This window comes from Neodiprion lecontei, chromosome 5, assembly GCF_021901455.1.
Source record: "Neodiprion lecontei isolate iyNeoLeco1 chromosome 5, iyNeoLeco1.1, whole genome shotgun sequence".
NCBI classification, from domain to species: domain Eukaryota; kingdom Metazoa; phylum Arthropoda; class Insecta; order Hymenoptera; family Diprionidae; genus Neodiprion; species Neodiprion lecontei.
Genome location: NC_060264.1, coordinates 3,809,972 through 3,825,241, shown reverse-complemented (window position 1 = coordinate 3,825,241; position 15,270 = coordinate 3,809,972). Strand labels below are relative to the sequence as shown.

Sequence of the window (15,270 nt, the reverse complement as noted above, 5' to 3'; positions counted from 1 at the left end):
AAATGGTTATTATTATCTTATCCTATTTCCTTAAATTCTGTCAGTTTCATGAATAGTCATTCGACTATTGAATTATCAACTGCTACGTGAATTGCTTGAGTTTAACTGGAGTAACAAAGTACGCATTATGCAGACAGAAAATAAGTCACGTGTTATTGTAAAAAAAAAAAAAAAAAAAAATGACGTATAAAGAGACTAGTAATACTGGTTATTATACATATAACATCACTTTTCCCCACACCTTTAGCACACTTTTCAATCAAGATTTCACCAATCATGAATCTCAAATTGAATAATATTCACGTTTACCACTTTGACCGAAAGTTGTTTCATATTAAAAATAATATGTATAATTATACGGACACCTGTCGACGTTTGTTTACAATTTTATGACCACATCTTCAATGATCGCCGTAAATTTTTTTAAACTCAAGCTATAGTTTTTACTTCAAATTATTTACAAAAGAAAAGAAAATTTTACGATCCACTGGCGAAATATTTTCCATCAAGAAACTAGTGTACGAGATTATGATCTTCGATACAAACATAAATACACTCTGCCACCGTTTCTATTATAACCCTAAATATCATTCTGGTAATTGAAAATTTCAAATAAACAATGAAAAAAAAAAATAAGAAAAACCACTGATTCTAATTAGCCGAGGTGATCAGCAATCAGACCCTTATTGTCTATGTATTTAAAGTGTTGACAGAGTTAGTGAATGTAAGGTGAAAAATAGATTGTTTTTATTAATTTAATGCTATCAATATTCAACATACCTTTAATGTCAATATTGACGATTTATGATCACGATAGTTCATTGGCTTTGTACGTACGAAAACAGATATATTACATTCTACGTTCACGACCATTGAAATTTGTCCACTGATGGTCATTGTTAGAGATATTTATTTCAATTCTTGCGATTTAGTGCTTGTAATAAACAAATTGGAAAAAAAACATACCTATAGTATGTACTTACTGTGAGAAAATTAAAAAATAAATATAATTTATTACTGGTTATAGTTCGTATTTTTTTGCTGGTAAAATTTGGGGAATTTTTTCGCACTTTTCAATCAATTGGTGAACAGTTATATATTTATCAAATGAAATTGGTACGTCAAATATTGCAAATATGAATATATGTATAATATATGTATATCTTGGTTGCTGCACTTAATATTATAATATTATGAAGTATTGTATATAGATAATATATGTATTTTTACATATCATTGGCCTTCTTGAAGAAATATAGCTTGTAATTCTATTGATAAACTCATGTCTCTCCCTAGTTTCTTCCTATCATTCACAGGAAATTAATTTTATTCCAAGATATTTTTATCTGTAATAAATGTATTAAAGGTTCGATAAACTTCGACGAACTCGTTTGTGATGATCAATTTTTTTAAATTCTTTATTGCTGTTGTTTTTTTACGTTCTGTATTAGTAAAAAGATGATTGAGTTATGAGGATGATTATAATAAATTTTGTCATAAATTAGTATGTACGTATTTATAAATATTAGGATCAATTTTCTAACTGCTTTCAACAATTTGTCGATGCATCGAAAGGTATTAAGCTAAGACTGAACAAACGTTCAAACAATTATTACATTCAATACTTTCATAGAATATATCCTACGTAATTAACCGCTTCCTTACTGCTGCGGTATACTACTAAATATAGTTGAGAAAAAATGGCTAGAATAAGACGCGTATCTTGCAAAAGAAAGAGAGAGCTCTATCATTGCTACAAAAATGATAAAAAAAAGTAAAATAAAATTAAAAAAAATAAATAAAATTAATGTCAAGAGTGACGCCTGGATTACAAAAGAAAATCGCGACTTAACATTTAAAACAAATTAACATTGTTGTATTTAAGCTTTATCATATGAAGCTAGCATTCTTAAATAAGGAACTATTATATTGCTATTAACTAAAATATTAGCTTTATTTTAATATTATTTTTTTTCGACTTTAATATCGAGAGAATATTATCAACGCGATTGTTAGAGTATTCGATATTGTCTTAAAATCAAAGGAACTTTTTCATTAATTTGTGCTTTTACAGCCGTTTGTTACTTCATTTCCAGTGTCTGAAACAGGTAATGGTACATACATAAGATCACTCAAAGATTTTAGATTAGAATAAAAAAAAAAAAACTAATAATAATTTACCTATTTGTTGGGGATACGCTTTTATGATGTACACGTTGTTGACACAGAGCTGCTCCTATACCGAAAATCAAATATTGACAGTTACGAAAAATTTCTCCCCGCTAATTACATTTTCCTATTAGCGATGTTACTGATTTATTACCTTTAACGTGTTTCATATCGTTCGAACGTTTCGGTTTACTTCCACATATGAGATCATTGATGTACCGAGGGGTCTTAGATTCTTTGGCCCTCGATGATTTAGCAAGCTTTTCATTCTTCATGTTAAATACAGCGGTTTCATAAACAATTTCGATCGGTTTTTTCGATCTGAAAGTTGAAAAAATCAATAATTATTCACGTTGTTACTTGTTAAAAATTTACTTTAACAGAGCAAAATTTTTTTCATCTTTCCATTATCATACCTTATACTAGCATTCAAATTATTCCCAGTCTGATCGTAGCTTGATTTCGTAATGTTATTAATTGCGTGATTCGAACGAGATATTTTTGAGTTCGATGTTCGTTCGATCGTATTATTTTTCTTATCGTCCGAGGAATATCTTTCGGCGGATTCCTTAGCCGGTATTTTCTCCTGATTATTTCTATTGCGTAGCCTGCTTGACCAAGTAGATTTAGAGTGTAATGATTTAACTTCAGAAACATTTGTATTTTCGTTAACGGAAATTCGGTGAACGCTTTCAATGCTAGACACAGACGATGGCGGTCTAGCTGCCCTTTTGCTTTTTATTCTGCTCTGTTTGACTTTGTGGCTTTCGCGATTATTTACCTTGCCAGAGTTTGTATTTTCGGATATCGTTGCCAGTTTAGCATCAGAGTCTCTAGCTCTGGAAGACGGCGTGAAATTTTCATCCTCACAATCAGTATTCGACAAACTTGCCGATTCAGAGTCGCAATCGCCGTTCGTGGATTGAGTCAAATTATCCGTAACAGTTTTTAACTCTACAAGAGACTGAATATCGCCAGATATCATATTTTTCGAATACTTCTTATCATTTAAATTTCTCTTACGATTGTTTACATAACAATTTTCGTATATCGGAATGCTTTTCTCCTTCTTTCTTTCGAACACATTCACGTAAGTAGGATCAGTCGTGTTTGTATCATTCTTCAAACAGCAGCCTGTTTCCACTTCTTTTTTTAATGCATTATCACAGTGATCTTTGGTTTTATGTTTAGTGCTAGTCTTCCGTATCCTCGTCGAAAAAGACTTGCTAACGCGACTTGATTCCCCCGCATTATTTCTGTTTTCTTCCACATTTTCGGAATGGGAATGCAATTTTTTACCAGCAAATAACTCTCTCCTTGTCTCTACAGAATGGCTTTCTTCTACTCTAGCGATGACAGGCTCGTGTGTCGTAACGATATTCAACAAAACTTTATTATTTTCGTTATCCGAAGTTATCACGTTTCTCTCATTCAATATCGTGTCTTGCACGTGATTTTTTTCCACAGTGCCGTTAGATTCGAAGAATATTTCTTCCACCGGTAGGCCAGAGTTACCAGTTTCCAAATCGTCTTCGTCAATCGACGATACACTGACGATATTTTGGTCTATGACGTCTGAAAAGATATAAATTAATCCCAGTATTTGAATACCGTGTCTCATTGTATTTCTAATACTATTTGCTATGAAAAAATATAATGTAAGTATATAATCCTATTAAATTCTCTATACATTATCAACTCTACATATACTGTTACTCGAACGTTTCGAACAAGGCAAACGGCTGATAATAATCACTGACTCTATTCTACGTGCGTATTGATATTTTAATAATGGTATAATGAAAATTTTTACATTACTTCTGCAAGGATTAGATACAAATGATTTTTGCGTTGATTTGGCACACGAATAATTAGAACAAAACAAAACAAACGAAATAAAAAAAAAAATAAAAATTTGCTGGTAGAAACATCAAGTCAATCTTTGTTAATTAAATGCGTGAAAGTTTGTTGGTCTGAAAAAAAGATACAATTAAACGTTCTATACTCTCCGCAATTGAAATTTATAAGCATATAATACAGCTATATTACATCGAAGAAAGGACAAATAAAAAGAGAAAAAAAACCGTGTACGTACACTTGGGAACAATGAATCTGAGACGGCTAATTTTTTAAACTAGACAGTTATGTTGGCAACGTAGAGAAACCTACAGCGCCACAGTCGGCCGAGCGCGAAACAAACTCAATCTCGATAAACGTAACATAAACCATGACCGTCGAATCTAACCTTAAAATACGTGTCAATCCAATACGTCATTATCTCCACGGTATTCTAAGGTTAGATTCGACGGTCATAGGTTATGTTATGTTTATTGAGATTGAGTTTGTTTCGCGCTCGGCCGACTGTGGCGCTGTAGGTTTTTCTGTGTTGCCAACATAACTGTCTAGTGTAAAAAAATTAGCCGCCTCACTATCAGATTCATTGTCCCCAAGTGTACATAATGTGATGTATAGATGACTGAGCCAGCACGGAAAGTGGACAGTAATTGTGAGAGGGAATAAAATAACTTTTGGACATTCGATTAGAGATCGATGAGGAAAAAGATGGGTATAATATAATTGATGCACTGTCTGTCCAGAGCCGTACTGTCTCGCGATTTTCATTGCCATAGTTAGCTGCTACTCTACCTATGCAATTAATATCCTTCCTTTCATTCACTGTACTCGGACCTAAGTGGAGTTCCTTGGAATTGCGAACGTTCCTCGACTTTTCCATTGCAATTGAATGTAAAAATTTCTTATGCTGGACGTGGAGCTTGTGATGTATTTGAGATCCAAGCATGTAAGATCGAACTTCTTCGTCGGCTTGTTCGCTCCCAGAACTATACTGCAGTTGATTGTCTTTCCCTTCGTTAGAGGATTCCTCAATTTTCATTCGATCTTCGTATCGATCCAATAAATCATTATTCAAATGTCTCAATTGAAGAGGCGTAAATCGCGTGGCGGGATACGCGGTGCCATTCGTTGTTTTATTTTTTAAATCAGAAGTTACCTCGTTCATATTTATCGTAATCAACGTCGAGGTGTTATTGTTAGGATAGTTATTATTAACCATATCAACGTCCTTTGAATTTTCACGAGACGTCGTCGTTTCCGGTGAATTTTTATTATTGGTTTGCAACGACGTGAGCAGGTTTTTTATACTTAACGAACCGTCATTTTTCTTGTCAGCGTTAATTAAGGGAGGCTTTTCTTTACCGTTAACAATTGATTTAAACTCGTTGATTTTACTAAGGTTCATAACTAGGTGAGTAGACTTAAGGAACGACGATTGATGGGCCCGAATTAACGGTCGAGGTATCTTCGATATCGTTGACGAAACAACGATCGGTCCGAGACTTTTTACCGCAGGTATAATCTTTACTGGGCAGGTGTTCTTGGCGACATCATCAACGCAGGGACGTATAATATGAGACGAAGTAATGGGCCGCAGCTTTTCAAGTTTAGTATTAAACTGTAGTTGAATTCCAGTGCTTATAGTATTGCATTTGCCTGGAAAATTTCACGTATTCTTCGTCTACTATTGTCACAAAAGAGTTTTACTAATTCAGAAATTAATAACAACTACGTACGTAAGAATGTTTTTAAAAACGGAGAATCAATTCTACTGTCAGAAATACGCTACGATATCAAAGCATACAATTAACAAAACAATATGAATCTTGCCGCAATTAATCGGGACACTTTTTTCATTCGTCCTGAAATTTTGTCAAAGAATGTTTTTAAAATCGATCGAAATCGAATGAAAAAAGTCATCCCAAATTGCGTGGAAAGTTTCATACAGGCATAAGACCAAAAAGGAGCGAAGAACAGATTCAGGAAAAATCTCATTACAGACCTACAAAGTAATGCGTAAATTTAACTACACGTATTATACGCGTGCACATTACCAATATCCCAATAATATATATTTATGCTATCAAATCTACTACTTTTAAGATGAAAAATAGACATTTACGATATTAATATTATCATAAATTTACGATATTTCAGCGGATAAAGGAGAAAAAAAAAGAACAGAATATGTCTAAAAATATTAAAAGATCTACGAAATTGTTTAAAGTAGCACTACTTTTATTCGTTACAACGATTCGTTGATATAGGTAATTACTTAGATTGTCAATACACGAATTAGATTAATTAATACGGCAGCTGTTAGGAGAGTGTTATTAATAATATTGTTTATTCGGAATCATGGAATTTCTCACCGCAGATTAATTTTAGTGCTTTCTTAGGGTTGTGACGCGTTCTTTTTCGGTCTTTTAACAGTCGATTTTCGCGCAGATAGAAGCAATTGGCAAATATGTTATTATATTATTATTGATTATTGTTTATGTTCATATAATTATTATTATTATTATTATTACTTTTGTTGTGGTTGTTGTTGTTGTTATTATTATTTTTACTGAGTACCGAGTACTGGCTTATAGAATGCGTACAGATATCGCGGAGAATACAGATTACACAGAGCAGCTGTTTGTTTTATATTAATATTATAAGCATGTAATAATAATACAATCTATAGCGTTTGCCTCGTTAGAAAAGTTCGAGTATAAACTTCATTGAATCGAAAAAAAAAATTCACACATGTACAATTACCAAATATTTTCATTGATGACATGTTAAAAATCAATTAATCAAATAACCCGTACAAGTAAAATGGTTTTAAAAATACGTCACATAAGCAGCAAAGGTGGATTAGTACGTAAAATAAGCGAGAACAAAGAAGATCCACACACCAGATTTTTGTTAGTTAATGATGATAGGAATATATTTTCATTTAATACTACAATCAAAGGACTGATGATCAACGCACATGCCAATAAAATTTCAGAGCAATAACACAACAAAAAAGATGTTTACCACATCGGAACTGACAATTTTTATGAAAATTGATAAGAATTTGATTGAGTATTTGGCGTAATTTAAATATGATACGCTAAATTGAATTTACTTGTTAATCTTTTTTTTTATAACAAGTTTCCATAATAAAAAATGAAATGTCATATCTTATTTCAGAAAAAGCATGATATTGATCAGTATTAGATATAAAAATTGAACCAAAATAACGTCTATAGGCAATACTGAATGTCTGTATGAAGATTAATTAGGGTAGTGCATTTTTTAACTTTTTTTTTTTTTTTCAAAATGCCACTTGAAAAATTTGTGGAAAATACTGAAAAAAAATTGTTGTAAAATCTGGAGGAGGTAGAAAAGTATTTAGAAGTTGCTACCAATTATTGAAATATTTTTTCTTTATTTTTATGTTCCCACCTTGCGGACTTGTATATTTATTAGTTTATTTTTCTTGTATCGTAGTCCAATTAATCGTTCACCAATCAACAGCGAACTGCGCCCAAAAATTTCGCAGTTGTCTGTTCTCGTCTTTTATCCGAAAGATTAATCGTATCGGAGAAATTTGGATAACGGTTTTAGTTACCGAAAAAGGAGTATCGCATCATCTTAATGTTCCTATTTCGTTTTCAGTACTGATTTTTACGCACAATGATTAATTGGACCACGATACGAAAAAAATAAAGTAATATATGTAAGGTATACATAAGTCCGTAAGATGTACACGTAAAAATAAATTAAAAATATTACAATAATTGGTAGCGACCTCCAAATATTTTCCTACGTCCTCCAGGTTTTACGACAATGTCTTTTCAGTATTTGTCACAAATTTTTCGAGTGGCAATTTGAAAAAAAAAAGTCCAAGAAATCAACCAGCCTAATGAAGATATATGCAAATATTTCGAATATCTTGAAAATAATCTTTACCTTCATTCGCATGCTTCTGCATCAGTTTTGAGAGCCCATTAGCACCGAGATTAACCGTAGTCGTGTGTCCCTTGAACGTATGATCAACGGCTATCGTCTCGTCAATACCATCGAAATTAGCGTGAGCATTCAAATCGTCATTTTGATCAATAGTGGCAGGCTCGGATTGCAGTATAGTTTTAAGCCTAGCGCTCCATCCGTCTTTGATCGGCAAGTCGTCTGAATCTGGAATCTGCAATCTTTGTTCGTCCCTAAGAACCGCAGACGCTTCCGGCTGATTATCGAGAAATTTGTCAACTGCACCGTTTTTAAACTCGGTTTTAATCGAGCCGTTCGATTGGCCAAAAATATATTTCTCGTAGGTGGTATCGCCGAAATGAATAAGCGGTAAATTTTTATTCGTAGCAGGCAAACCGACGACGATATTGCTTCGCCTTCTTCGTCTATATCTATTAGATGGCGGAGGTTTGCAATCGGTTTCAACTATATTCACCTTTCCAGACTCTGCGGCGAAGTGTACCTCAGTCTTGCAGAATCCTACTCTTTTCACAGACCTCGATATCGTCGCAGCGTTCGACTCGTCGCTTCCGTTTACGCTCGTCTTATCCGACTGCAGCTTTCCCGCGGTTTCGTCAACCTTTGATTGGTCAGTTTCTGGGTCAGGAAATGCTTTGGCGTTGTTCAGGTGAACGACGGTCGTGTTAGCCTTGGCAATCATGCCTGTAGTTGAGGTCAATTGAACCGATTTTACGGGCTTCAACAGAATCGGAGTCGGTTTCAAATACTGGCATTTCCCAACCTCCTTATTCACACAATTTTCTTCCCCCGTTTTAGCAACGCCGTTAAACAGGCGCTCCCCATTCCTCAGGTATTTGCTCTCAACCGTCAAGCTTGAATCTGAATCAGACTCATCCTGCATTCCCAGCACGTACGACTTCAATTTTTTCCTATCCCCATTTTTCGCCACATTTCTAACGTCTTTATCGGATGACGCGAGATCTTTATCGCCAAATTCGTTAACCTGAACTCCGCCGTTCATAGTACGAGTCTCATTATTTTCGTACGAATTGAAATGCAACGGAATTTCAATAACGGGATCCTCCGCTTTAACGATACTACTCGTAGTTAGTTCGGATGATTTCTGTATTTGCAGAGAACGTCGAGCCTTGCAATCCCGGTTAAATTTCAACCTCGCGTTTGCATTATCAACAGACTTAGTCAGGTCTTCGTTTGAGGTGCTTTTTTTCGGACTATTCGTTACCACCAAGTTCGAAACGTTCCCATCGTATTCCCTGTAACTGAAATCGTGGTGTAGATTCCTAAATCTATTGCCGAGAAGGGGAGAAACATGGGGTGACTGTTTTGCTCGCAGGTTTCCAAAGCTGCCAACACCGGTCTCAGTGTTTATCTGACGACACAGTCGCGAAACTTGAGATAGTTTGGTCAAACTTTGGTCATCGTCGCACTGCTGTACTCTTCTAAACAGTGATTTACCACCTGGAACTATTTCGTCGTTTCCGTTTCTCAGTGAGGACTGTGACTCGGTCTGAAAGTGAACAGCTAATATTATTTCAGAATTTAAATACCAATTATCGCATAGAGGCCAAGATCTAGGGACTTTTTTTCTACAGAATTGATTTTGGAAATTTTGACTCGCTATAAATAAATACATATGCACTATACAGAAGAAAGTTGCAAATAAAAGTTGTAGAGACTTTCATTATCTACGAAAACATTATCTAAGATGCACGGTTCAGGAGATATTTGGTAAAACGTGTTTACCAAGATGGCGGCTGAAGCTCAACCCTCCCTCCCCCAGTCCTACCAACTTGAATTTACATTCAAGGGATACCCCCCCACATTTTCCAACAAGGAAATGAATTCCGTAGAAGATTGTATTATGAACGTATATTATAATATACTTAAAATGCTCACCATTGATACAGACACAGGGCTACTCGATGTGGAATCTGTTATCCTAGAGGAGGACCACTGAGAAGCTCTGACAACTTGAACAGACCTGCCGCTCACCCCTTGGCTCTGAAATACCTCGACTTGTCTTCGTGCTTTTTGGACGACATTTCCATCCGCCGAATTGCGCTCTCGTGAATCGATTACCTGGGGAATAAATCATCGCGCAAATTAGAATCTGATGAACAAAAATCCCTAACTTTGCATGGAATTATTTTCGTATTTTACCTTCCCGTAGGCCTGGGCAGATCCTTGATGACGCGTTTGCCATCGACCTGTCTCTATTCTGGCATGCTCAAGCATCCCAGTGAGACGATCGACGTGCGACCACTCTCGTACCTCCTCATTTTGAAAAGGAGAACCATTCTTTTCTCCCCCTCCGATTCTACCGGGCGACAATACCAGCTCCATAATATATATTTATTTATTTATTCGTATATTTTATCAACTGTAAACGTATTATAGACATACGTTTTTACGAAACAGCCGTTTTATACTGTTTCTATTTTATTTTTGTATATCGTTCACTCTGATCGACTTGCATTACTGTCCACACTGCATCCAGCTCATCTCATTTTCTGTAAAGAAACAAAATCGGAATGTGTATAATACATGAAATATTCAACAAAAAAAAAGAGGTTTCAAAATATAACATTTTAAATCTCTCGTCAAGACCGCCAATTCTATCTATCTGCTCAAAATTCTGTTTTATACAAATCGCAATGCTTTCTTACACATATCAATAACGCGTATATGTCAATTTTTTATTTTTTCGAAAACTGTTTCGTCCTAACACGTAATGGTAAAACGTAACGCTGTTCGAATTGCTCCGATCTCCTATTACATGCTTGACAAATACAAATATCGTGCAAATACACCGTATTACGTGTAATGTAATTTATTAAGTCAATTAAAATCACGGTCAATTAGCCGATCTTTCAAACATTGTATATTTAGTGAACGACTTAGTCTCGTAAATTTCAAACGGCCATGGTAACGTCAATTTTAATTGCAGCTCAGATTTATCTATTGCAAAATTAGGCTTAAAATTCTTTACCGAGTTTCACTAGTTTCTATTATTTTTTTTTCTCCACCTACATTAGTTCTGAATAACGTGTATGCGACGAGTTAATTTCAGTATTAGCTGTATGTAAGCGCAGCTACGATTACATTCAGTAAAAAAAAAAAATAAAAAAAATTAAGATTAAGGTCAAATATTTCAACCGATCTAATAATGGCTCGTACCTATAAGTTAGGAGATCTTATCGTACGATAATCAGCAGCGTATTTAACCCTGTGCAATAACAACTGACGTGTAACTGTACGATATATTCAATAAAATATAAGAAGTGCGAATAATTGCGTTATAATTCTTATTAGGCATACAGACTACAGTTGACGTACATTCACTGCGAACTGTTATAACATTATAATCACTTTCAGTTTATATTCGGGTTAAATTTAAGTATATATAGGTATATGCACATGTATGTATATATATAGGTTAGTATATATATATATATATAGATATGCATAAACTTGCGTGACTTAATTGTGCAACATGCTAAAAGCCTTGGGCCGTTGGCGAGAGAAGCATATTATCATATATTTATAGGTATGTATGTACAATCTACAGATATATATATATATATAGGTATAATAGCCGGCGTGTTGGCGGGTTTAAAGGAAAAAGGTCGTCCAACGTTTTCAGATTATTAAAATACCATTTGGTTGTGACGTTTGGTCTATCGCATTCCGATTTCAGTTGAGGCTGCAATTTGAAAGAGAGATAAATTTTGCTGAACTTTTCTGTTGATGGAGCTGCAAGATTTTTCATACGGAGAATTATATCAGATTGAGGTTTGTATGATTATTCTAGCGATGCATTTTTCGATAGACTTGTCGTTTTTCAACTTTAGAATAACCTGAGGTTCGGTAAATTGCGGTAACGCAGCATTGAAAACACTCAGAATTCGTGAATTCAACTACTAACTTTAATTATTCCGAAGCCGCGGGATAGTAATTTTCGTTTCATAGTTTCGTCGCGTTGACGTGACTGGAACTTCAGTCTCATAAAATTAAAAATTATCTTTGATATTTCAATTAATAGATCATGCGACCGAATCCAGATTTCCACAATATCTCAGAGTTTAACACTCTCGTGGTAATAACGGACGTGCAGATTCAAAACCTACGTTACACGTATACATAATCACGTATAGTTATACTTTTCCTAGACAAATTCCATACAAATACCTATATAGGCATGTTATGTATAATACTTTTACATTATCTACGGTAAAAGTTGACCTGTAATTTGCCTATATATACATACGTACATTGGAATTGTGTAGGAAGAGACAAGTAGGCGCTGTTATACATGTATTTTATACACATACGATTGCGAGTGTTGCGTGTATATACCAAACGTAGAATGCACGGATGCTGGGCTATGACTCAAGGTCGAATCACCTACGCAAATCATTTCATTCGCACGTCCGATGCGATTACGCACTGGGATAAAACGCAAGGATCCTGAAATTGTTGGAAATTTTACATTTTCGTCCTTTCTTATGAATACATACAGGAAAACACGGCTTAATCTATCCATTATACAGGTGTTCTGGTATTATATGCGCGCGTAAATTTCTATTATTATTTTTATTAATATTATTCTTCTTCTTGTTATCATTATTGTTGTTGTTATTATTATTTCCCGCATGACATGTCCTGTAGTGTAATGAGAAAAGGTGAAATTTTGCCAGGGGCTCTTTCACTTTGTACGAAAACTTGTACGATGATTGTTGTTATTATTATTATTGCACCCATGGAATACAGGAATAATGTACAATATTATACCTACGTACTGATAACGATATAGAGGTATAGGGTGTGTATTTATATTCTGGAATATGTCATAAAACACGTATATAATATCGCCCACACATGCGATTGACGACGAGAGAAAAGATGTGTTGGTTGTATCTACGTACATATAGGTTATACGTATATAACTACAGAGATATGTAATACGCTATATATTTCGAAAATTTGTCCTCATAACTGTAAATCTGCAGAGATCCGTGATAATTTACCGCAAATATATAGGTATGTACACGTATGTACATAACAGACATTTAAGGCAACTTAAGATCCTTCCCAACATGCATCAGTCTTTCTCGCAATAAATTATCGTTGGCTAATCATTTCCGGAAATTTAAATTTTAAAAATCTAAGATGGCGGTTGCAACATGGCGGACGAAAATTTCAAATTTCAACGAATCCGGAGAATGAACTCGGTCCAGGGGTTTTTAGGGTCGCTGATTACGAATCTGAAATCAGATTTCGAAAATTCAGTATGGCAAATCCGATCGGCGGCCCCAAAACCCCCTGCATAGAGTTTCTTGACCGTATTCGATCAAATTTGAAATTTTCACCCCGTATATTGCATCCGCCATCTTCAATTTTTCAAATCTGACTTAAGATTCGTAATCAGTGACCCCAAAAGCCATATAACGCCATCCTGTTGCCAAAGTTTACTCAGCAAAATAATGTGTGATCCAAACGGTTAACGTATTCCATAATTTATATTTACGTACTGTATACCATCTATAACTTATCATATATAAATACAGCAAATTATATCTAACCGACGTGATCTTTATAAAACGCTGCAGCTAAGTCGAACACCGAGCTGACTAACGGGTTATTTTTTTGATTTACTTCTCTGCCCAGTTTTTAACCCACCGAGGGGCGAAGGGGGGGGGGGGGGGGAGTAGAGAGAGAGAGAAAATATCGCTTTGTATGATCTGCCAACATCTGTAACGGACATCGCGTCGTCGTCGTTCAATCCAGTTGGTCAGTTACTTTACACCGCGATTTCTTAGTCACTCACATCCGTTGTTCTTTACCGCTGCACTCCGCGTTTTTTTTTTTCTTTCTTTCATTATACATAGGTACACCCATTTATACAAATGTATTGAGATCTGTAGCACCGAGTAAAGCTGTTGGCAATTTTTTTTTTTTTTTCGCATTTCATTTTCATTACTTTTCTTTATCGCACGCATCGATTAACGGAAGCGATCTTTGTTTATTACGTATACAAGGATTAAGTCACCGGACACAGTAATGAATAATGATTTCTACAAGCGCGGGGAAAATTCTCAAGGAAAGAAAAAAATTCAATCAAAGCACCGGTGAATCGTGGTCATTTGAATACGTCGTAGGTTTCTACGCTGATGCTTATGAAAAACACAGGGGGAGCCCCGAATTTGTCATTCGACTTCTCACCCGATGACTAAACACATTTTATCTCATTTGACCCGATTATATATTCTCAAAATAGAGTCGAACGTACGATGAAAAATCGTATGTTATAAATATGTTTCATATGCAAATTTATACAGCTTCTATGATCATGTTCAAAGATATAATTCAATATAACGTGCGACACAGTTTCAACATATAACGAACATAAATTTTCATTCGCCAGAACAAAGTCTTTTTATTTTACTGCCTTTATATATACATATATGCATATATCTATGATTATCATAGGTATATATACATATACGATAGTTATGATTTATCAAAACTTTTGCACGGCACGCTGCATGCGAAAAGCTATATAGAGTCTGAAATTGCAAAAATTACGTAATACCTGCAATGCAAATGATCGTACGAACATACATACATACGTTAATATTGTCTACCGTTCCACAAGGTGCTTCTTAGCCACGCGTTGAAATCATTGTATACCTACGTACATACGTAAATACATTAGGTGCGTGTAATTTATGCAGGTTGAAATCACCGGATTCGGCGAAATTTCTTATTTCCGCAGCAAATAATCATGCGGTGAAGTATATATACACAATAAGTTCAGAAATCCACGCTACAGACTACGAAAAAGTGTTATTGCAACTTTCATTTTTCGTATATACAACACAGCTGACTCGTTAACCAGATATCTGTACAAAACGAATTTCAGATTTCTACACGAAACGCTGATATTATATCCGAAATTTCGAACGTTTCGATTACGTCCTCAAAGCTATATAACCGTTACTTAAAGTTCTAATTTAATTCAAACTAATTCGCTTCGACATATCGATACAAATATTATTACATCGATTCAATCCAAGAATTATGTATATCCTTGCGCAATGAACGAGATATTTTTCGCTTTATACGTATACACGCATACCTATAATACACGTGGGAGATAATCGAGGTGGAAATTATTACGTCTTTTAACTAAATACCATTTATACTGCAGGAATATCGTTTACACACAAGTCCGTTGAAAAGTGCGGCAAAGTATGAATAAAG

General features: G+C 34.8%; 1 protein-coding gene across 1 annotated transcript; it reads right to left on the bottom strand.

The window, feature by feature from the left end:
• Nucleotides 1-373: 373 nt before the first annotated feature.
• Nucleotides 374-10,242, bottom strand: LOC107220916. The gene is made up of 8 exons (XM_046741044.1): nucleotides 10,168-10,242; nucleotides 9,904-10,086; nucleotides 7,969-9,514; nucleotides 4,816-5,067; nucleotides 2,586-3,744; nucleotides 2,324-2,490; nucleotides 2,182-2,236; nucleotides 374-2,099 (listed from the first exon to the last, which is right to left on the bottom strand). The coding sequence occupies exons 1-8, from the start codon at nucleotides 10,240-10,242 to the stop codon at nucleotides 2,087-2,089; spliced, it is 3,450 nt and encodes a 1,149-aa protein (XP_046597000.1). The 3' UTR covers nucleotides 374-2,086.
• Nucleotides 10,243-15,270: the final 5,028 nt, after the last annotated feature.